The sequence below is a fragment of the Epargyreus clarus genome, unplaced genomic scaffold (genome assembly GCF_041222505.1).
Source record: "Epargyreus clarus isolate Ecla_fem2 unplaced genomic scaffold, WU_Ecla_fem_2.2 ptg000036l, whole genome shotgun sequence".
Taxonomy (NCBI): Eukaryota; Metazoa; Arthropoda; class Insecta; order Lepidoptera; family Hesperiidae; genus Epargyreus; species Epargyreus clarus.
In genome coordinates this window covers 2,547,062-2,571,577 of record NW_027332241.1, presented here as the reverse complement: position 1 = coordinate 2,571,577, position 24,516 = coordinate 2,547,062, and the positions used below count along the sequence as shown (strand labels likewise).

At 36.6% G+C, this 24,516-nt stretch overlaps 2 protein-coding genes and 1 long non-coding RNA gene across 3 annotated transcripts; 2 read left to right on the top strand and 1 right to left on the bottom strand.

The window, feature by feature from the left end:
* The first annotated feature begins 761 nt into the window (after positions 1 to 761).
* Positions 762 to 5,175, top strand: LOC140756960 (uncharacterized). Its single transcript, XM_073092499.1, has 5 exons — positions 762 to 995; positions 2,006 to 2,185; positions 2,873 to 2,977; positions 3,590 to 3,883; positions 4,733 to 5,175. The coding sequence occupies exons 1-5, from the start codon at positions 878 to 880 to the stop codon at positions 5,146 to 5,148; spliced, it is 1,113 nt and encodes a 370-aa protein (XP_072948600.1). The 5' UTR covers positions 762 to 877; the 3' UTR covers positions 5,149 to 5,175.
* A 574-nt stretch (positions 5,176 to 5,749) lies between these two features.
* LOC140756854 (uncharacterized) lies at positions 5,750 to 6,977 on the bottom strand. Its single transcript, XR_012103914.1, has 2 exons — positions 6,777 to 6,977; positions 5,750 to 5,940 (listed from the first exon to the last, which is right to left on the bottom strand). It is a non-coding gene; the product is annotated as an uncharacterized LOC140756854 (long non-coding RNA).
* A 311-nt stretch (positions 6,978 to 7,288) lies between these two features.
* On the top strand, positions 7,289 to 13,915 carry pasi2 (Protein). The gene is made up of 6 exons (XM_073092447.1): positions 7,289 to 7,587; positions 8,307 to 8,439; positions 9,424 to 9,553; positions 10,136 to 10,230; positions 12,345 to 12,581; positions 13,741 to 13,915. Exons 1-6 carry the CDS (start codon positions 7,520 to 7,522, stop codon positions 13,834 to 13,836), a joined length of 759 nt encoding a protein of 252 aa, XP_072948548.1. The 5' UTR covers positions 7,289 to 7,519; the 3' UTR covers positions 13,837 to 13,915.
* The last annotated feature ends 10,601 nt before the right edge of the window (positions 13,916 to 24,516 follow it).

The following is a 24,516-nucleotide window of genomic DNA, read 5'->3' as shown; positions in this document are numbered from 1 at the left end:
CGTTAAATGCTAATAGCTGGCTGGTTCGTATGGATACCGTATTGAAACGCTGTTAGCCAATAGTCCCGCCAAATAATCATAATAAAATGAGGTCGACCAAAAACGAAATATTTTACGTAGAAAAAATACCTCGAAAATTAATCTTTGAGTACATTATTAGTACCAAAAAGTTGTGTAGACAGTAAGTAATACACTTAGTCATCGTTTTATTGCATTGTATTTGTATTACGAGGGGATTTTCTAACAAAAAAACGTAAAAACATGACTCGATAGCTACAATGTATAGAATCTGTCATAACCTTACCAAACTCTTTTATACCTAAATGTTATCATGCAAAAAGATAAGGTGGAGATAAAACAAGATATTTACCACTAAATATACATGGATTTGGGCTCAAACAACCACACAAACATTACTTTTTGATAAAAACATAGCAGATAACACAAATGACAAACGGTTGGACAACACACAAGCACTAACTAGTGATGTCATTCATACTGGTTTTTTTCACGGTCAACGATTCGTCACTCTAGTGTTGCTCTGCGGTTGTCAATTTGACATTCGTAATGAAATCTTTACAGAATTTAAATGAAATTTAACATTAATTCCAAATCTTTTCATGGTCTTAAAATATTTAATAAAACATACGATTCACATGTTTATATTTTGTATTTTATAATGTTTGTACAAGTGAACTGGTTGTAAAACTTTCTCGCTGCTAGAAGATTGTTCGAAATTTCAAATATTATAACAACGATTCTTTTGTTTTTCTTTATTTTCACTTCACAATAATCTGCCATGGAAAATTGCTGATTCCAAAGACAGTTTTCATACTTCCATTATTTTTTTACAAAGCTAAATTAAACGTTTTTCAGAATGGATAAAACTAATGAATCAAAGAAATGCTTCTGTTCGCGATGTTTTCTCCCAGTAGATCCAGAAGACAGGGTGGACATAGAAGGCCAGAACTTCCATAGGACTTGCAGCATGTGTTGTAAGTAAAATATCTAAGTATATCTATAAGTATGGCTAAAAAAACTTAGAAACATGTAGCTATTGAAGAGTATCACTTACTTACCTTTGGTTGTATGTTGTATCAACAAACCCTCATAATGAAATGCAATCTTTTATAGTACTGAACTTATCGAAGGAAACCATAGGAGATATAAAGTCAGATTACCCACCTCCTAGTCTTCACTGAATGTTACAAATTATTGGATTGTCATTCAAATTCCATACACTTGAAAAGTTTCTAATCGATTAATTAATTTGAAATAGATTAAAATCGATAAAATAGATCTATTTCCTAATTTTAAGGCTTCTTTATTTGAAAAACTACAACTACAACAGTTTGCGTTGTCTATGGTGTGCCACTGCCAATTCCATATCTTAAGGCCTACTCACACTACGTACAGTTTGTCAAATATAATAATTCATTTCGAAGTTTATTTCGCTTGCAGTGGATTTTGTTAATTAAATTAATTGCTTGGTTCAATGAGAATCATAATCCAAAGTGGTGGCGTTATTTACTTCTAGTCGCTCTCTATGTGTAACTAATAAACTTCTTTGTAACCAATAAACTTCTTTATTAAACTAAGATACAGTATATCGATAACCAGTACTATTATTTATGCTTTTTAGGGTTCCGTACCCAAAGGGTAAAAACGGAACCCTATTACTAAGACTCCGCTGTCTGCCCGTCTGTCCGTCTGTCACAGGGCTCTACCGCTTAAACCTTAATAGATAGACACTTGAATTTTTTTACAATGTATATATATCGTGGGCTATAACAACAAATACTAAAAATAAAAAAGATGGATATAAAAGGGGGTGCAAATACAAGAAATCAACGCCCCTACGTTACCTGTTACGCCATCTTGTTCAGTTTGGGTTAACTATATCAGGTTATCAACGCACACACTGCACACGTATTGTCTGATTCATTATAAAAATTAACAACAAACTAAAACTTTAAGAACTACACACATTTTATTTATTTCACAGGTGTGTGCCGAACTATTCCAAAGTCCCTCAAAATGTTCTATGGTCATGTATTTTGTGAGTCGTGCTTCAAAACGCACGTGTTGAGCCGTTTGAAGGGCGACAGTCGGGTGCACTCAAACAGCTGGTGGATGCAGTGGGCGCCGACCGCGAAGCAGCCCACAACGGAGAGCGGGACTGAAGGTTTGTGTCGTAGACTAGTTTTTTTTTATTTATTTATTTACTCTTTATTGACCATGTTAAAAACTGTGGTGCAAAAGGCGGACTTAATGCTAAATTATTAGTATAGTTCGCGCCAAACTGCTAGTCCGCTCTGAGGTTGTTGCGAGCAGGTGTAGTCATACAATTTACTATGGTGACGCGATTCATTTCTATATTCAGAGCGGCCTAGCAGTTTTACGCGGACTATACTACTAAATACTACTACTACTATTACTCGTAACTACTGCTACTAACTACTGCTATTAGTCTTCTGTATTTAAAAAATAATTTTCTAGCAGAACTTATCATTACAGAAATATACGTTTTTACAAGTTTTTTGTTAACATAGGTATGTAATCTGTGAATATTTTTTTTTTTATAAAAAGGATCTCTAACTAAGCTAGGTTATGTTTGAGGAGCGGCCATGTGTCCGATAATATCAGTTCTGACCTTGTATATATTCAAAATGTTGACGAAACTTCGATAGCGTGATTCAGGAATACTATTGACGCCATCTTTTGACAATAAATATAAACAATTGGGGCAGATTTAAGATTTACTCCCTATATGTTACTCAAGCGTATATAAAATTAAGATTATGGTACTAAGTATATCTTTTTTGATTTTCTATTATGTTTTTAGCGAAACCTCCTCAAAATCCATCAGAAGAGGCGCCGAAACGGGGTATTTGCGCGCGGTGCTTGCAACCGGTGGACGAATGTTGCAAGGTGCAAATTGGCGATCAAATTTTCCACCGGCACTGCGCTCAATGCTGTTAGTATTTTATTTTACTTTATATAAAATATAAACTAAAATATTCTTACTTATTTTATATAAAACTTTACTTTTTATTTATTACTTACTTTATATAAAATATAAACTAAAATATATATTGAGTAGTGGAGTACTTAGTGTTCGTTAATAAACGTGACGCATACATGCAAAATTTTTAGTAATTTTGGCTTATTTTACCTATAAGTAATTTTGTTAGATATTATCGTCGATATTTCTTAATAAGCTTTCTCAAATTGTACAAGGGGTAATTTACAGGTGTATCTACTTAGTAGTCAACCGATGTTTTAAAATATCGCGCGTTGATTTGCATTGGTGTGGTAGCTTCCTAATTTATATTATACTATTTGATAACTAATTACTTTTTTTAAATATATAGTAGTAGCAGACGAGCATGCAGTCCACCTGATGGTAAGTGGCTACTGCCGCCCATGGACATCTGTAATCAACCCCAGATAGAATTAGATATTCCTACCTAATTTCCTAGCTTTTTTATGCTTTTTCTATTATTAATTAAAAATTAAAAATAAATATATAAGTAATAAATATCTGCTAATTTCAAGTCATCTAAAATGTAGTAACCATTTCCCCCAGACTTCTGCCGCACGGTACCCACGTCCAAGGTGAAGATCTATTACGGCCAAGTGTTCTGCGAGGATTGTTTCCACCGCTACGTGCTGAACAGCAACAAGGACAACCCCTCAGAGTTCTTCAGGAGTTGCTTCGAAACGTGGCAGAACAACGCGCAGTTCTCTGAGCACATGAGGGAGTTTATGTCGGGGAATAAGGAGAGCTCGCCGTTCGTGTTCATGATGCAAGGCACTCAGCCCTTCTACAGGTGCGGACCCAGCCCCCACGACTGGTTTCAGGCGAACGAGCCCAAGAAGTGTTAGTATTTTTGTCTTGCCTGTTGAGTTTTTGTAGTATTTTACCCTAAGCTGGGTATTAAGATAAGATTGTACTTTAGCTGTTATTATAATATTGTAGAGGAGGCGTTCATCTCCATGGGTTCCTCTCAGCCGCAGGGGCAACGGAGGGCATATGCCGGACTACTGCCGGTGTATACGGTGTTCCTCTGGACTTATTTCCTTGAAGTAATAACTGTGTCAGATACTGTAGTGTTCTAGTTTGAAACGTGTGGTATGAAATAGAAATAAGGCATTTCCATGCGTTTGTGACGGAGTTCAGATAGGGCTTAATCCTATCTGGGGTTGATTACATATGTCCACGGTCGAGTGGTCACTTAGCATTGGGTAGAATGAATGCTACTATTATAGTATACGCCTCTGTAATACTTATGTATTTAAAAAAATCAGTTTCTTTCTATTACGAAATGTATATCTAATTCGCCCATGTTCCTTGACACGAGTCTTTAATAGGCTATGAAATTAAAGTTTAGGTTCAACTTTAGGAAATGTTTTTTTTATATATGTATATATGTATATATGTATATATGTAACCTAACGATAAGGCAGACGGGCTACCTGATGGAAAGCAGTCACCGTCGCCTATGGACATTTGCAACACCAGAGGAGTCGCCAATGCATCGCCGGCTTTGAAGGAGAGCTCTTTTTACACCCCTCTTGAAGAGCCCCATGTCACAGTACTGAGGAAATACCTCAGGAGGAAGTTCATTCCACATTTTGCACGTACGCGGCAAAAATGAACGTTCAAACCGCTATATCACAACCCTTTGATTATAGGTGCGTAAGAGTTGAACATAGAAAATTTTCACAGCTGCAACAGCGACACCGGGTACGATTTCCATCGGGGAGGAGTCTTACTGCACCGTCGACCTGTCCTTCGAGAATCGTACCGAAGTGTCCGAACAACCAGAGTCTAGCGCCATCGACGAATCAGCAAATCAAGAAAATTTAAACGTGGAGGATGCAGCTGAAAAAATTGAAAAGCTGACGAAATATCTACACGAAAAAGCAGACTGTTCGGAAAAATACGAGAAAAAGTGGAAAAGCTTTGCGGAACAAGACGACGTGTCTTCCGCGTCGGATATATCGTGCTTCGGATGGATAGACCTCCAAGATTCGAAGGTACGGAAGAGTGCTATCGAGTGTCCCAAGTGTTTGTGGCAGTATGGTCCTATTTTTGTGAGCGACGACTACTTACAGAAGCAAGTGGTTTGCGGAGATAATTAAAATTAATAAAATGTGATGTCAAATGTATGATGCGTTTGTTTTGTATCTAGAACTTAGCTCAAGTAAACAGGTTTTCATAGACCTAATTCTTTAATGGACATATCTTCAGTCTTGGTTATTGGTATAGAAGTTATTACTTGCAACTGTGAAGGATAACATCGTGAAGAAACCTGCACACCTAAAACTTTCTTTTTCGAGGGGAGACCCGTTCCTGGATGGCAATGGGATAAGTTAATCTCAAGGGTGTGTGTGAAGTCTACCAATTCGCACTTGGCCAGCACGGTGCACTCTATCCAAAAAGTTTTTAAGAAGTTTTTCTTCGAGGGGAAAACCCGTACCCGGATAGTAATCCGTTGATGACGAAGTCTTGGTGTCCTGGTACCCACGTAAGCGGTATCTGTGGGTTTGTTACGTGAATATGACATATGACTTGCCCCTCATCCACACAGATTTAAGGTAGGGCCTACTCGTATAGCTGAATTTGGCGCTGATATGGTGGTGGATCCGTCATCATCATGAAAATTTTGATGTGTGTGTCCTAAATGTAATGTTTCTTTGTTGTAAAATAAGTGAATTTAATATAAATTGAATCTACCATCAAATAAGCAATCATCACGAGTTTATTTGGTTTTCAACTTACTAATACAATTATCAATTTACTTTTTCCTTAAATCTTCTTATTACTTCCAGCATAATCGCGGCTTGAAGACCAGATATATTTGTGGAAACAGATTGAACAAAATAAAAGACCATAGTAGACTCTTATACTGTTGGGTATTTTGTGGCAAACGCCTGTAATAAGAAATCAAAAGTTATTTTTTTAAATAAATAGGTGTAGCAGACGAGCATGCAGTCCACCTGATGGTAAGTGGCTACTGCCTCCCATGGACATCTGTAATCAACCCAGATAGGATATTTCTACCAGAGGTCGGCCAAAGATCCGCCGCTACCCGTGAGGAATAAGCTGGAAAGCCTCGAAATCTATGTCTCTCTTACCACACCCTTCAAACCAGAACACAGCAGCGTTTAACACTGCTGTTATGAGGCAGAAATAGGTGTGGCGATGGTGTCGCCGGAGTCGAACCACAAAGGGGTGTACTACCACTGTCACCTACCAGTTTCACGAATATATTATGTATTACAAAAAATTAAACGTGATAAGACGAGCTACTTGAGCTCATTTTGATTTTTATTTATAAGCCCAGTACAGTTTTAATTATTTTTTTTCAAAAATTAACGCAACGTCAAATAACTAGATAAGCTCTACACCTTCAGTTTTTACTTCCAGCTGGTTTCCTATTATCAAAATTGTAGCCGTGCTTCTTCATTGAATTGTTTGAGGGACTCTTACGATTAGCAAAGTGTGCACTAAAATTTGCGCGGGTACAAGAGTAAGTGTTCGTTCCGGACTTTCGACGCAAATCTAAGCCAGGTGCCCACTACCAGCGAACCGGATTACAGCGGCTAGACTCAAATAGTTTGGGGAAAAAAAGTTATGAGCGGACGTTACGTAAATACTCGTTGCAAGTGTAAAAACCGCGTACATTAACGACGCTGAAAGTATTTTTGCAACCGTGTAACTGCCTCAGTTTTAGCGGTTACCTTTGAAGAATACATAATAAACTTACAACATAATCCGGATTGTGTTCTATTCGTTATCGAGCACTCTTCTTCGAAGCTCAGATTGCTTAATTTTGAGGGACTTGTTTCCATTTTTTTGTATTTTTTTTTATTTTTTATATATGTGATGTTGGTTCTTATTAGTGATCGAAGGATGTTGGTTTTAAATCATTTATTTTTTGACAAAGATTTGACATGCGTCTGTTTTATTTTTCGCAGTTCTTCCTCCAAGACTTTTCAGTTTATCTTTTTAATAATTTACTTTTAGTCTTATGGCATCCATCAACTGAGTTATTAATTATTTCATAGTAAGCAGTTCAGGGACCATAAAATATATTAAGGTGTCGGGTTATTTACTTTTTTTCATATATTAAACGACTATTTAACCAAGGAAAGTCATAGCAAAAGCATTTAGTTATCTTATTAACGAATTTAGGGTTACAGAAATAATTCACTCTGTGTAGTCTGTGATAATTATATAATCTGTGATTTTCGTAGTCTGTAGCAGTATGACGCTATGTCAAATTGTCAATGGAGTTTGGCAGAATGAAGTTCTAAAAACAATTTCCAATTTAACTGTCGAAAACGAAAGTTTAGGTGTGGTTTTTGCAACGAAAACCGTATTTTGACGTCAGAACTAACTGAAATCACAACAAAATAGTCCGCCAATGGCATGGACACTGTTTTGAGTGATAAAAGTGCGTAATCTTAGAGCTGTATTTTTGGGCGTTGGCGAAGTAAACAAATTACAATGTACGGCCGAAAGACGCCATCGACTTACCGTTCCACACCCTCTGTGTATTCGCATTATACTGGGAAGTAAGTATATACAAGATATATTGTCACAATATAGTAACAATCAAACAAACGCTTTCTACACTCACAGCCCCACACTAGGATTCCCTGTGTCGTGGGTGCCATGGACACACATAGACAAATACACAAACACCCAGACCCAGAAATAGAAATCTAAATTCAACATTTAGATATATGTCTGGCCGGGGATCGAACCCGGGACCCTTTGCGCGTCAGACCGGTATGGTGGCCGCTCCGCCACGCGGGTCACCACAGTATCAAAGAAACATGTAATCCTCCTGATGTTAACTCACTGCCGTCCTTAGACATCTGTAGTCAACTTCAAACGGTATTGCATGCCCTAGCTTCACTATCCCTAATTAAAGGATATGTGTTTGTGTGTTAGGTGGCAGAACCCTCTGTGGTTCGACTCCGGCGGCATCACCGCCACACCTATTTCTGTTATAATAGCAGTGTTAAGCGCTGTTGTGTTCTGGTTTGAAGGGTGTGGTAAGGGAGACATACTTTGTCAAGGTATTCCACCTTGTTCTTTAAGGGTAACAGCATATCTGTGGCTGACCTCTGGCAGGAATCAAAATTTATCTAGTTGAGTACAGATGTTCAAGGGCGGCAGTAGCCACTTACCATCAGGTGGACTGCATTCTTGTCTGCTACTCCTATAATATAAAAACAGCCAAAGCCCTGCCCAAAATAAAAACACTTAAACATTTATAATCTTTCAGATCATCAACGAACCTTCGTTCATCGAAGTCTGTCCGTTCATTACGAGTGCCGTGGTACCAGAAGCCAATACTGCACGATGCTGTGGTCTTGGACCTGCAGAGAGGGTCACTCCTTACTGGTTTTATATCTGTTGTAAGTATGATTTATCAAATCTTCAATTTTATAATAGTTAACCCTTCCTAATTTTCTTTTTTTTTAATATAGGAGTAGCAGACGAGCATACAGTCCACCTGATGGTAAGTGGCTACTGGACATCTGTAATCAACCCCAGATAGGATTCGATATTCCTACCTGAGGTCGGCCACAGATGCGCCGCTACCCCTGAGGCCTAAGCTGGAACGCCTCGGAAAAGTATGTCTCCCTTATCACACCCTTCAAACCAGAACACAGCAGTGCTTAACACTGTTGTCATTAGGTAGAAATAGGTGTGGCGGTGGTGCCGCCGGAGTCGAACCCCAAAGGGTACTACCACCTTCAAAATTATATTTATAATTATAATATTTATAATGTGAAGCAGTTCTTTGTTTTGGTGAAAGGCCGTAGATGCTAACAGACTTATATAAGAGGCAATTAATCTAGCCCTTAGGAGTGCATCTGCAATCAACTTCAGGTAGAAAACTTATTCTATAAAGTTGGTAGCAGATATCCATTGGCAGCAGTGACTATGTGGCATCAGGTGGACTACTGCATGCTTTAAGTTACTCCAGGCTTATAAAAAAATGGATTACAATGTTATTAAACCTCTATGGCCTTTGTTTACCAAAAGTATAGATGGTGTACGTAATGATGTGAAATGAGGTGGTGGATAGTGTACCACTTTTAAACTAACAGAATAGTACATTACGATACGCGTGGCCTAAGTAGCCTATTATTGCACAGCATGGCAAGGCTTACTAAACGCCGTGCACATAATAGGCTACTTATGTCACAAGTATCGTATAATATTCTATAGCTCGTGTGACATAAACCCGCTTATACTTGTGAAGTAATATGAAAAAATTTGAAAATTATTTTGAAACTTATAAATGATCGAAACAAAAAATTGTATAAATTTAATCATTTCATTACTTTAATTTCCAATTTGTAATGTAATTTTTGTCATGTTATAAATTTCAGATCATAGCGCTGTTCACATTTGGTCAGAGCGTGTTCGACCTGTACTGTCTGGGCATGGCGACGCCCGGCTCCGTCCATTACGGCTACTACGTCATCAGCTTCCAGTTTGTGTATGTGGGCAGTGCTCCGGGTGAGTCGTGTACTCACTTCAGTTCACAGCGCTGTTCACGTTTGGTCTCTCTCTTTAATCAAATCTCTTTAAGAAAAATATTTAAAGGAAATATTGAGGGAAACTTGAGTAATTTTAGTGCACTATGTGGTGACAAAGTGCAGATTATTAGAGTTTGCACACTTTTAAAATAATATAATAAGGGTATTTATTTAGCTTTACCTAGCCAGAGATGCACTGGCGACTCTTCTGTTGTTGCAAATGTCCATAGGTGACGGTGACTGCTTTCCATCAGGTAGCCCGTCTGCCTCATTGTTTTAATATAAAAATATTTAAAAAAACTTACAATTTCATTCACCAGTAGATCAGTTTTATTTAAACTGTCTGCGTATGGTAATATATTTTGAGAGACACATATATGTATGTCTCAATCTTTGACACTCCCTCCAGCCCAAATGGCTTGATGGATTTTATCATATGAGGTGTCGAATTCTTTCAACTATCGAAGTGACATATTATTATGCTATAGTTTTAAGCAGTTGCGTCTTTTCTCTCATTAAAAATATGTAACGTGTAATGAATTTTATATTTGTTTTTTTACAGTGCGCAATGTACTCATAGTATTCTCTCTGTTCTCCTGGATTGGATCGGTGGCTGTGCTGATAACGAGTATCCTACTTATAATCGCTCTACGAAAGGTGAGTAGTTTCTAAATTACTTTTTAGACATTAACGTAGAAACAATTTTGTTCACCTCACAATTTTATTGTAGTGTAAGAATGAGGTGGTAAACGCTTTTGCAGTCCAACTGAAAGTAAGTTCTTGCCACGTATGTGCAAGATGTGGAATGAACTTCCTCCTGAGGTATTCCCGGAGCGCTATGACATGGAGCTCTTCAAAAAAGGTGCAAAAAGAGCTTTTCTTCAAAGCCGGCGATGCATTGGCGACTCCTCTGGTGTTGCAAATGTTCATAGGCGACGTTGACTACTTTCCATCAGGTAGCACGTCTGCTTCATCGTTAGTTTCAAATATAACAAAAAAATAGAGGTCACTGCTACCCATCAACATCTGTAACCAACGTTTTTTTTAAATATAATATAGGAGTAGCAGACGAGCATGCAGTCCACCTGATGGTAAGTGGCTACTGCCGCCCATGGACATCTGTAATCAACCCCAGATAGGTCCTGACCTGAGGTCGGCCACAGATGCGCCGCTACCCCTGAGGACTAAGCTGGAACGCCTCGGAAAAGTCTGTCTCCCTTACCACACCCTTCAAACCGGAACACAGCAGCACCTAACACTGCTGTTATTAGGTAGAAATAGGTGTGGCGGTGGTGCCGCCGGAGTCGAACCACAAAGGGTTCTACCACCTTCAAACATATAGAACAGGTTCAACCTGAAGCCGATCACAGATGCGTTGCCACCCCTGAGGACTAAGATGGTCGCCTCATATGTAAGTCGTATGTTTGAAGGTGGTAGAAACCTCTGTGGTTCGACTTCGGCACCACCGCAACACCTATTTCTACCTAATAACAGCAGTGTTAAGTGCTGCTGTGTTCCGGTTTGAAGGGTGTGGTAAGGGAGACATACTTTTCCGAGATACAAATCATAATGTCAATCATTTATTAAATACAATCATTCATTTTCGTTCATTCACGCTGCTCGAAATAGTTAGTGAAGACAGGAAAGAACAAGGTATATCCATTTCACAATTAATTGGCTTTTATTGCCTTTTTTTTGGAAATTTGTTGCATTTTTTTTTGCTTGTATTTTTTATAATGTTTTCATTCATTAATATGATTTTGCATTTTCTAATTTTGATTATTCATTATGCATCTGCAATCTACATATATGATAGGATAATAATATGTACATATTTATAGTGGTATCTACAACAAACATTTGATACAAATATAAGGGATCATGCGAGTGTTATGTAAAGAAAATTTTAGTAATTTTCGACCACCTTGTCAGTTAAAATTAGCAAATCTCTCCTCTTCGGAGATTGGAAATCGAAATTACCAATTTTTAAAAAATAATTGGATAAATATTGCTGACAGAACCGCCTTCCACAGACTTCGTTATCTCATAAAAAAATGTGAATTGACGACTCGCGTGGCGGAGCGATCACCGTACCAGTCTGACGCGCAGACGGTCTCGGGTTCGATCCCCGGACAGACAGATATCTAAATGATGAAAATAATATGTCTTTCTGGGTCTGGGTGTTTGGGTATCTTGTCTCTGTGTGTGTCCACAACACCCACAGTCCATATAATGAATTGCGTGGGGTTGTGACTGTAGAAGCGTTTTATTTTTTAAGTGAATACTTCTTTAGCGGCGTTGTGCACATTTTGTGATGGATAAAAAATGTTAAACTCGCGTCAGGACACGTGACCCGATCGAAAATTAGTAAAACGGCAAAGCAAACTGCAAAAGTCATGATGTCATCCGGTGTCAGCAAGGAAAAATGTGTCAATGGTAGTCAGTTTATTTTTTTATCTACACTAATATTATAAAAAGGAAAGCTTTGTTATTTTGTTTGATTGTAGTGAATAGGCTCAAAAGCTACTGGACCGATTTTAAAAATTCTTTCACCATTCGAAACCTACATTATCGACGAGTAATTACATAGGGTATATTTTATATGAAATATATTTGATAAATAGATTTTGAGGCGGTGCAAAATTTGCCGGGTCAGCTAGTTTATTATATTTTATTATTCGGGTAAGGTTTCGAAAGTATTCGCTTCTGCCTGCACTCCCGGAGTACATCTCGCAGGTTTTTTTTAAATTTTATTTTATGTCTCCTTCCAGGAATACGAGAAGAAGATAGTCCCGTGGCTCTACACGTTCGGCGTGTTCATATCGTTTCGTTTCGTCGCGTTCATATTCGCTGCTATAGTGAACGATATGATATTCGCGTACAACGTGCTGAGCTGTTTGGTGTGGGCGGCGGTGTGTGTGGCGGGGGCGTATGGGTGGCTGCTTGTGTACAGTTTGTACCTGGAGCTGGCTGATCTTACTAAGCTGGAGGATCTGGCGCATTTGCGGGTGAGTGCTGGGGCATACTGGGCCACGTTGGGCCACTGTGGTTGTTGTTCAGGGGGTTAAGAAGGTGGTAGAACCCTTTGTGGTTCGACTCCGGCGGCAACACCGCCACACCTGTTTCTGCCTTATAGCAGCAGTGTTAAGCGTTTGAAGGGTGTGGTAAGGGAGACAGACTTTTCCGAGGCGTTTCAGCTTAGTCCTCAGGGGTAGCGGCGCATCTGTGGCCGACCTCAGGTAAGAATATGTAATTCTATCTGGGGTTGATTACAGATGTCCATAGGTGGCAGTAGCCACTTACCATCAGGTGGACTGTATGCTCGTCTGCTACTCCTATATTATAAAAAAAATATGGTCATTGCTAGGTCATCAGGGTCTATGCTGGGCCTTTGAAGTGGATCTTACGGAACTAGAAGTATTGGTGCATTTACGGGTGAGTGCTTGGGGCGTATGGGTGGCTGCTTGTGTACAGTTTGTATCTCGAGCTGGCTGATCTTACTAAGCTGGAGGATCTGGCGCATTTGCGGGTGAGTGTTGGGGCATACTGGGCCACGCTGGGCCACTTTGGTTGTTGTTCAGGACTAATTATGGTCAATGCTGCCCCAGGATTGTGGATGCTGGGTCATGATGGGTGAAGTGGGTTATGATGAAACATGCGGTGTCAAAGTAAAAAAATAAAAATAAAATAAAAAAGAAAAAAATGTTTTTGGGGTCAAAACGGTAAAGTATTCGGTATTTATTGTAGATTGACCATGGTAGGACATGCAGGTTCGTCGATGCTGGACCATCATCAAGGTAAACGTCAAGCATCCCTGAGAGTTCTTAAAAGTTATTAAGAATGTGTTTTGGCTCGAGACCCGTGCCCAGCAGTGCGAACTGTCCCAGTCTCATTGTCTATTCAATGGACGACGGACGGATGATAATGAATTTAATTGCTACAACGCATATACTTGCTTGAACGGTGAAGGAAAACATCGTGAGGAAACTTGCATACCTGAGAGATTTAAAAATAATAAAAAACCTACCAATACGCACTTGTCCAGCGCGGTGGACTATGGCCTAATCCTTCTCGTTCTGAGAGGAGACCCGTGCCCAGCAGTGGGACATTAATGGGTTGACGTACCGAATAATTGATACCTTGCTTACGTATTAATTTTGTTTCCAGATGGGCACAATGGCATCTCTGAACGCATCTCTAGCGGGCTCGAGGCCGACGACGCCGCACAGCGCGGTGTCGACGATGCCCGCGTCGCAGATATGATGCGGGGGCGAAGTCGCCGCGCCGCTGCTGGCGCCCGAGGCGACGCTCGAGACCCCCGTGTAGGTTGCAGTGACTGTTTGGGTGTTTGAGGGTCCAAAATAACACAAAATGAATGGAAAGTTTATAAAATGTAACACATGTTTAGCGCGGAATTGCGTGCGACGATGTAACACATATTTTATTGCGTGGGACAAAATTAATCAATGGAGTATATAAAAAATGTAACACATAATTTTGATGGAGATCCGTGCCACGATGTAACACATAATTTTGGCGTGGGGCAAAGTAATGCGACGATGTAACACATATTTTGTCCCTGTTTTGATAAAATTATGGACAGTAATGTAATAAAATAATATTTAGCGCGGGGAAAGTTGCCCTCTATAAAGTAACACATATCGTGAGACAAAATTCTCCGCTCTTATTGTAACACATATTTTTTAATGTCGGACGAAGTAATGAGCGCTGAAGTAACACATTTTTTGCTTGGGATAAAGTAGCGTGACGATGTAACACATAATTTTATCGTGGGACGAAGTTTATTCTAAGTTTAATCCTGATGCAGCTACTATATATTCGAAGAGTCACTTTTAACAGGCGGTTATATTATTTTTTATTTTTTTGTATAATTTCAGTATTTGTTACGAACTTGTAACTACCACCGTTTTCTATGTGAAGTATTTGACTAATACTGAGCTTAATTATGTTTATACTTAAAATCCAAACGCCCTATATTGGTAATACGAATCCGTCCAATGGTTTTACCAATTTTATATTGATTTACCAATAAGTCTATTGATAAGTCAATATAATTAGAATTATTTTTAGTTTTAACTTACGTTAAGAATCTCGTTTTATTTTTATACTACCTTAACTTTTTATATAAGGTATCAAATATTAACAATTATAATTAGTTATTGTATTATACACTTTTATAACAAATTAATATTAATTATGTCTTAAATGTGCCGTGTTCAAGTTAGTTCATAAGTGTAATGTTATTACAACTTTAGAATTTAAATGATGTAAGTGTAAAATATATAACCAGTGGTAGCCTAGTGGTTAGAGTCGAGGTGTCCGAGGTTCAAATCCCAGGCACTGGCCTCTGATTTTTCAAAGTTATGTGCGTATTAGAAATTAATTATCACTTGCTTAAACGGTGAAGGAAAACATCGTGAGGAAACCTGCATACCTGAGAAATGTTAAAAAAGTTTTCAAAGGTATGTGAAGTCTACCAATACGCACTTGTCCAGCGCGGTGGACTATGGCCTAATCCTTCTCATTCTGAGAGGAGACCCGTGCCCAGCAGTGAGACAGTAATGATAATGATGTTCAACATTTTGAATTAATCTGACCATTCAAAGTGAGTAAAAATCGAGTTCAAGGATTCCGTTACATACTCAGATAACATACATACGTAAACAAATACAACAACAGTCATTTTTGTAATTCAAGAATAAATTAAGATTACGTGACTTTTCTAGGCATCCCTTTCTCACTAGTAGATTGTTTATATGGGTTCACATGTATCTTCTCGTGCTTTCTTGGTCTTATTCTAGTTGGTCTAAATCTATGGTATAATCCGCGTAAAAATGCTAGTCCGCTCTGAATATAGAAATGAATCGCGTCGCTTTAGAAAATTGTAAGATTACACCTGTTCGCAACGACTTCAGAGCGGACTACCAGATTGGCGCGGTCTATATAGAAATAGTTTTTAAATTGTTTAAACTATCCAATGCGACATTGGCTCGTGTGATCACAGTATCCGCTAGATGGCGGTAGTGTCGATGTCAGGAGGCAGCTGAAGACAATGTGCCTGATTCTAATCATTCTAATGCATTTCTCTCGAGTGCACGGTATGTGTGTGTAAGCAAGAATTTGTTAGGAGAATTGTGGTATCAAATTGAATTATCTATAACTTTGGTCCTATAACTTTTTGTAATAAAACCAAAAATAACAAAGTTAATAACGTTAAAATTTGAGAACAAATTTTCTCTTATAACTTTTTTTTCTAGTAATTTTACAGCAAAATGAAATTGGAGCATTTTTATTTGAAAATACCTTTTTAATCATTTAAAATTTTATTTAGTTTTGTTTTTTGTTTAGGAAATTATCCCTTAACGAGCTTTTGCCCGCGGCTTCGCTCGCGTTACGAAGTAATATTTTCATCCCCTAATTTATCCCCTTGGCGTAGAATTGATTAAAATCCTTTCTAAGCGGATGCCTACGTCATAACATCTACCTGCATGCCAAGTTTCAGCCCGATCCGTCCAGTGGTTTGCGCTGTGCGTTGATAGATCACTATGTCAGTCAGTCACCTTTGAGTTATATATATTTAGATGATATCCCCTAATCCCTAATGAATGACTCTCGTGTGATCACAGTATCCGCTAGATGGCGGTAGTGTCGATGTCGGGAGGCAGCTGAAGGCAACACGCCTCATTCTAATGAATTTCTCTCGAGTTCATAGTATTGACACTTACGTCAGTGTAATTCTAAAGAACATTTTATGGGTATATTAAGGGTGGTAGAACTTTAAAATTGATGATAGCACCACCGTCACACCAATTTATGCCTTATAATGTAGATCTGTTAAGGCTAGCACTGTTGTGAGCTGGAGTAAAGATTATTATTACATATCACGCTATCAGGTCGTAAATATTACAAGAAAACTTAAAAAAACAGCTGAAGCGATTTTCTTTATTCATTGCCAAGTATATTCTCAATGGAATCTTTCAAACAAATGAAAGTTATATAACTTTGAACTTGTAACACTCGTCTGTTTGTTACTGGTGTTTGAAATAGTAATGAGTATAAATAAAAATCTCTGATTATTAAAAAAAATAGTAGTTATTAAAAGAAAATAGGAGGTATGGTATACTCTTAATAAATATCGAATTGTACTTTTATATTCGTTATTAACCGAAGATCGAATTTGACATTGTCTAATATGGAGACATTAGCAAATGACGATGCTTGGTAAACTTTGGATAGATCTATTATTAATAACTGTCAAATGGCGATCCTTGGTAAACGTTGAATAGATCTATTATTAATAACTGACTTTGTGGTTTCGGGAACAGCTCTGTATAAATCCGAAGATGGCCGATTGTCTTAATCTAACTGTTAATAATTATTTTTGTATTTTATGTTTTTATTTTTGCATTTCAGTTTGCGCCTATACATTGTACCATTACTGATTGTTGGTGCAACTTATTAAATATATAAATGTTTGTTATATTTACAGTCTGGTATTACAATATTTATAACTAGCTGACCCGGCAAACTTTGTACCGCCTCAAAATCTATTTATCAAATATATTTCATTTAAAATATAGCCTATGTTACTCGTGGATAATGTAGCTTTCGAATGGTGAAATAATTTTTAAAATCGGTCCAGTAGTTTTTGAGCCTATTCATTACAACCAAACAAAGTTTTCCTCTTTATAATATTAGTTTAGATAATGGAGCCATTATATAAAATTACCATTTAAATCATGATCTTAAAAATGTGAACGATTCCTTCCGAAATGTATTTAAATATGACGCACATTAAATGTAAAAGCATTTATTTAATAATAAAATTAACACTAGAATGTAGCTGTAGTATAAACTGTAAGAATATACACCATTTATGTATGCGTTTGTATGACAGATTTGTATTTACTGAAATAAACTATTTCTATTTTTATATCTTTTTTTTTTAGAAAGACGCTTTCTATGTTTTCCCCACCCACAAACTCACACTAGTCTAAGTCAGGGGTTCCCAAAGTGTGCGCCGTAGAAAGTAAAGAGGGGCGCCGTGAGTCGATCCTCTAATCATTGGACACCACAAATATTGGCGTTTTGGTCATCGATTCAAAATGAATATCCAAATTTAACATCCAAAGCATTAAAAAATTTCATTCCGTTTGCAACATCATATCTATGTGAAGCTGCGTTTTCAGATGTAGCTGTGATAAAGAACAAATATCGCTAAGGATCAATGTGGAGCAAGAAATTAGAGTAACAGTGTCAAGTCATATTCCCCGCTTTGAAAAACTGCACGGCGATAACTAAGCTCACCCTTCACATTGATTTGACTAAATACATATTGTATTTTATTTTTGTTATCCTCAAGTCTTTCTTGTTGTTTTCCGTTTAAATTATTTTATAATAACGTATTGTACAATTTTCATATTGTGGTGTTTTAAATTCCTTTCGATCAACCTAAGGTAACTACTATTATTGTAGTTACCTATTTCTTTCGACTGTCTTCTTCAAATAGTTAGCTAGGACAGGGCACAGGGCGCCGTGAAAGAATATTAAACTTGTAACTGCGCCGCGGGTTACAAAAGATTGGGAACCCCTGGTCTAAGTCATAATTAGGTGTCTAAAATATAAACAAAGATATTTCATTGTCAAAATACGATTAGAGGTATTGTAAACCTTAACAATTTAACAAGAAAGGAAACTTTAACAAACTCAACAAAAAACGAAAACTTTAACAACCACACACAATTTAACAAACGCGCTATGAAAACGAGAACATTCTAGTTCGATCACGATCACGAAAATTAATAATGTCAGCTACGAAACCTATATTTATAATATAAATATAATATTATTATTTTATTACCGTTGTATTACTTTAATGTCGTCAAAAATAAGAAACTACCGTTTGAAACGTATTTTCTTGAGTCAATTAGTGGTCCCACATAACTCGGCGGCGCTCCCACGTTGTCGGGTACCTTTTGAAGGTTTCCCTCTCGTTAAGAAAAAAAAACAAAATAAGGTCAAGTATATTTTTAATTAGGTGTCCTAAAAATAAGTCGATTTTTAATTAGGTGTCCAAAATGTAAACAAAGACTTACATTTGATACCCTGTATCATGGGTGTCATGGACACACATAAACAATACAAACACCCAGGCTCAGAACCAGAAATCTAAATTTATCATTCAGGTATCTAACTGGCCGGGGATCGAACTCGGTGACCGCTCCGCCACGCGCGTTTTTTTTTAAGGAAGAGTATTACATTTTATTGATGAATACTGTATACAGTCTGTAGAGTATGTAGTCTACCTGGTGGTAAGCGGCTACTGCCGCCCATGGATATCTGCAATGAACCCCAGATAGGATTAGATATTCCTACCTGAGGTCGGCCACATTTCCTAAAAATTATTATCAATAAAAAATAATATTAAAATTAAAAAGAAATGCTTAAAAATGCTTTTTGGAAAAGTGTAAAAATTGTAGACCCGTCAAATTCTGTTATTTTTTTTTTCATTCTTATTGTAGAGACTTTCTTGTGGAGGCTCTGGGGCGAAGCTCCGTCTGTCCTCCTCCAATCCCGGAGTCCATATCCAGACCTAGTAATACATTTATTTATTTAGCATTCATATATAGCATCCGAATTCTATGACAATCTGCCCCGACACAATAGCTGGCTGAAAATGCTCTACGTCATCAAGTTGATCATTTTAACAAGAGGTCAATTTTAACAGGAACAGCTCGTTTGTATGAATTCATAGAAATACGAGTATAATATGGACCAAATATATACTTAATTCTTTATTTTTATAAAAAAATAAAACTCATAAATATCACTGGATTTTTTATTAAAACATACACAAATATATATTTTGTTAGACATCTCTAGTTAAGGTAACATACATTCAAATAGCTATATCTACTATTTTGTATACTATGTACATGAAATTTAATATTTACAAAATTATCATGCAATGGTACAGGGCTGGTTTTCAGTGACGTCAATTGGAGGCCTCGGATTAGTTATAGTTCATTGAAATGTTACAAATCGACCCCTGCCACGTATAATATCGTAGCCCACAAAAGTACCTTTTCGATTTCATCGCATAAGTTGCCTTATTTTATTGTTTTATCGACACAAGCAACGTAATAAAGTGTATAAAATAAAACATATATTAAATTTCATAAGAGATGTCTGCATTTTACGAATAAATAACTAATACTGCGTAATTTACATACTAAATAAATAAATATTTCAAATATTTTAGGGACATTTTAGCACGGAGACGTGGCAAAACTTTTTCACGCAACTATTTCAATTCTCAAAACTGGGTATATTTTCTTGTTAGGAGTGAGTAATCTTTACTAATCTACGTCATAGATATAGGATGACAAGCGAAAAAATCTATGGTTACGAAATAAAAAAAGATCTTGAACGATCGATGGATGGATAAAATTGTATTGTAGCAATAAAATTGATAAAAACAAAATTATGAAAAGGAAGGCTTGACTTGGCGGAGGCACTGCCGTGCCTCCAGAAAGTATTTCTATATCTTTTGACGCTCGATGTATTCGAAGTATCAAAATCCTTACTTATATTATCTATTATTATAAATCCGAAAGTAACTCTGTCTGTCTGTCTGGTTGTCTCTTCTTCACGCCTAAACCACAACCGATTTTAATGAGATTTTGTACATAGATAGTCTGAGACCCGAGAAAGAACATAAGATAGTTCTTATCCCGGAAATCCCACAGGAACTAGAGATGGCGATCTAAGATCGATTAATCGGAGAATCGATCTTTTGAACCAAAAAAAATCGATTATGTTAATCGGTATTAGTAAGAATTAAATCGTAAACTATGCATTTGTACAAATGATGATCTTTAGTAAAGTTATTGTCCATGAGCCCACTAAGGTTTCAGAGTTGGTACGACCAATTTTCGCCAGATGGCGCCACTGTCATTCCAACGAAGGTACGAATTTTCAGTTTTATGCATGTTAGTATGTCATATTATTCCCTTTTAAACGCGGGCGAAGCCGCGGGCAAAAACTAGTGGTACATAAATTTATTGTGTTGCTGCAATTTTAAGACCTACAATTTTTACTTTTACTGAGTTTTATAAAGGATATACGTTCAATTTATATAACAGCAAAATGCTATTGCTTCTTGGCATGTTCTAAAACATTCGCATGACATGTTTCCTCGAATAAATTTATTAATTAACATGATATAATAATTAATACTACCACGCTTTTATTAGCTTGACCTGTATGTACGTAACGGATTTTGAACTCGATTTTTATCCAGTTTGAACGTAGTGATAAGTTTAAAATTTTTGACATTTATGAAGAACCGATAAGAATACACGGCTTTAATATTTTATTCCATTCACCTTATTTGGATCGTCAGGAATCAGGATTAACGATTTTCCTTGTCCGATTTTAGCGTGGTTTCTAGTTTATAACTATAATTAATATAATATGTTACAATTTGTTTCCGGAAGGATTTGAAGTGTCGTTTACAGGAATAAAGTATAATATATTTTCGCAGGTTAAAGGTTTCGTCTCGTTTCCTCAAACCATATCTTTGCAGAGAATAAAATAAAAATAAAACAAAAAAATCAATACAAAATATTTATATTTACAACGAGAACATTCAATAAACATTTAAAAATACATGGAAGTATTAAATACAAAAATACAATCACTTGACGCTTAACTAAGAGATAACATACAAGATCAAAAAATATTAAAAATAAAACTTGATTTTAATACATTTTTTTTATTAATGAATCTGAGAAACTATTAAGTATAGTAGTACTAGCTGACCCGGCAAACGTTGTGTTGCCATATTAATAAAAAATGTTAAGGGTGAACAACCCTTATAACTTAGGGGTATGGAAAATAGATAGTAGCCGATTCTCAGACCTACTGAATATGCATATAAAATCTGTTAAAAATCGGTAAAGCCGTTTCGGAGGAGTACGCTAACTAACGTTGTGACACGAGAATTTTATATATAAGATAAAGAACGAGCCTATTCGTGTACGAACAATAGGCATAGGTAAGAACACCATTATGCGCGGTAGTAACAATCATGGAATCCATCTGATAAGTAGCTACTGCTATCTGTTGTACTCCATATGAAACAAATTCTACCTGAAGCCGATGCAGACGAGAGAGAGTAGCAGACGAGCATGCAGTCCACCTGATGGTAAGCTACTGCCGCCCATGGACATCTGTAATCAACCCCAGATAGGATATTCCTACCTGAGGTCGGCCACAGATGCGCCGCTACCCCTGAGGACTAAGCTGGAACGCCTCGGAAAAGTATGTCTCCCTTACCACACAAATGTATATGTATGTCTGCACACAGAACTGCTTCACAAAAGACATATATGCGAAAATTGTTACCGTATGTTATATGTTATGTATTAGGAGAATATTTTCGCGTTATTAAATTATATTTTACATACAAATCACCTACTTAAAATACATATAAGTAAATTTAAATATACATATGACAATATTCGCCAAGATTTTCTAGTAGATTACAAAAATATATTTATAAGCTTCCTAATATAAAACAAATATGTAATTACCATATATTTCTGAGTACATAATAACAATATCAATCATATATCCGCAAACACTAAAGCCCGTTATTAATATCCTAATCTATCCTTCTGCCTATCAAAGATCAAAATTTGACAATGTCTATTATGGAGTATTTAGAAATATGTCGATCTTGGATCGTTAAAATATTGGATAGATTGATTATAATTAATAAGGGGTCTAAGTTGGGACGCTTCATATAAAAGTGCACTACGACTCCCTTTAAATCAGAACACAGTAGCGCTACACTGCTGTTATAAGGCTGAAATAGTGTGACAATGGTGCCTATGGAACCAAGAAGAGTTCTACAAATACAACATTTATAATAAATGAATTACTTCTACTACAAGGCAACACGGGTTTTATGAAAGCAAATGAGGGCGCCACTGTCTTCATGAAACAGACTCAATAAAATTTTGACAGTAACATTTTGAAAAATATATTTTATTTCCACTTTACACCACATTTTAATCAACGCTAACAATTCCTCAAATCACGTGACAAACTTAGACGAATATGTGAACACCGCGCACGAATACAGACAAAAAAATTCACGACATCATTATCGTACGGCCACGTACACGTGATTAATACCGAATACACCCGAGAAGACTACATACACGTATTCGTGTTTATTCGTCTGTACTCGGCGAGTATCTATGGTGCATTAAAAATATACATACCACCTCTGTGATACTGATTTTGAGCCCTAATATTTATCTAAAAATACTACTTGAAAAATAAAAAATACATGCATACCAATTCGGTTATCATACCCTCATTCATTCTTGTATATAAAATACAGAAAATACAATACAGAAAATACTATTCACGCTGTTCGGTTTAATTTACATCTACAAGTTGTCAAAAAACCTTTTTATTTGATGCCCACATCGATGCAAAAAAAATGGTACGCCTCGGGGCGACTGCCATTTTGGATTTCGAATGACGTCACTAAGTTAGTGTATTGCCATCCAAACCAAACGTGTTTGGAAGATTTCAGCTCAAACGGTTGTGGTTTAATTGGTTTAAAACGCAGTTGCAAATTGACCCTCACATACATACTAACAAACAAAACTTATTTTTATATAATATAGGAGTACCAGACAAGCATGCAGTCCACCTGATGGTAAGCTACTGCCGCCCATGGACATCTGTAATCAACCCTAGATAGGATTAGATATTCCTACCTGAGGTCGGCCACAGATTCGCCGCTACCCCTGAGGACTAAGCTGGAACGCATCGGAAAAGTTAAATAAAAAAACTTAAAAAAACAAAATTATAATATATGATACACAAAAAAATATTTAAAAAAATGTATCTGAAAAATTAACACTTACTTTCGACTGTACATAAAAAGAAAATGGAAAAAAATGATGATTAATATTAAAAACAAATGCATTATTTCATTTACAAAAATAATTATAAATTATCGCAGACAGAAACTAGTATTAGGTGACTTAGGCGCTAAATGATTTTGAAAATATTTTTTCAAAAACGCAAATATTTTATTGTAGAAAATTTAAAAATGTCTACATTTAGATTCAACAAATTTTGTAATACAATGGAATAAATTGTATTTGTTAAAACTCGGGCCTGTGACGTTTATATGCCCGAGTTAGTAACATACATAATGTCAGGCATTCACTGTTTTATTTTGTGGCCTTTTACTTTTTAGTTGCAAATAAATTGAAATTAATAAAACTCGAGCGTATGATACTCGGGTGCCCGAATCAATGTCGGGCATACGTTAACTCTTCGTTTTTTGTGAACATTATTACAAATTGTGATTTTGTAACACTCGGGCTTATGCTGCTCAAATGCTCGAGTGTTTAACAAATATATTACGTATTAATTTCATGCACAGTTCTTTTTTTAAACACTAATAAATTTTGGTGACCCGGGCATATTGCACTCGGGTATTTGAGTCTGTATTAGACAAAATATATCAGCATTATCTATTTGCCTTTATTTTCTAGATGCTATAATACATTCAAATCTGATGAAACTCGAGTACCAGAGTCAATAATAAAAAAAAAACATTCCATTATGAATGTATAAACTAATCACTGTGCTTTATTTCATTTGCACATTTCTAAAGTGATAGACTCGGGCATTTAAACTCGGGCGTACGACACTCGGGTATCCGAGTCAGTGTTAGTTTGCTATTTTATTTCATGCGCCATTTTCTTTGGGAAACCTATTTATTTCTATATATTATTATTATATGTACAATACACATTCTACAAATGTAGATTAAACATGGACGATGAAAGAAACAGACTACCAATATCATTTAATACCCATTAACTT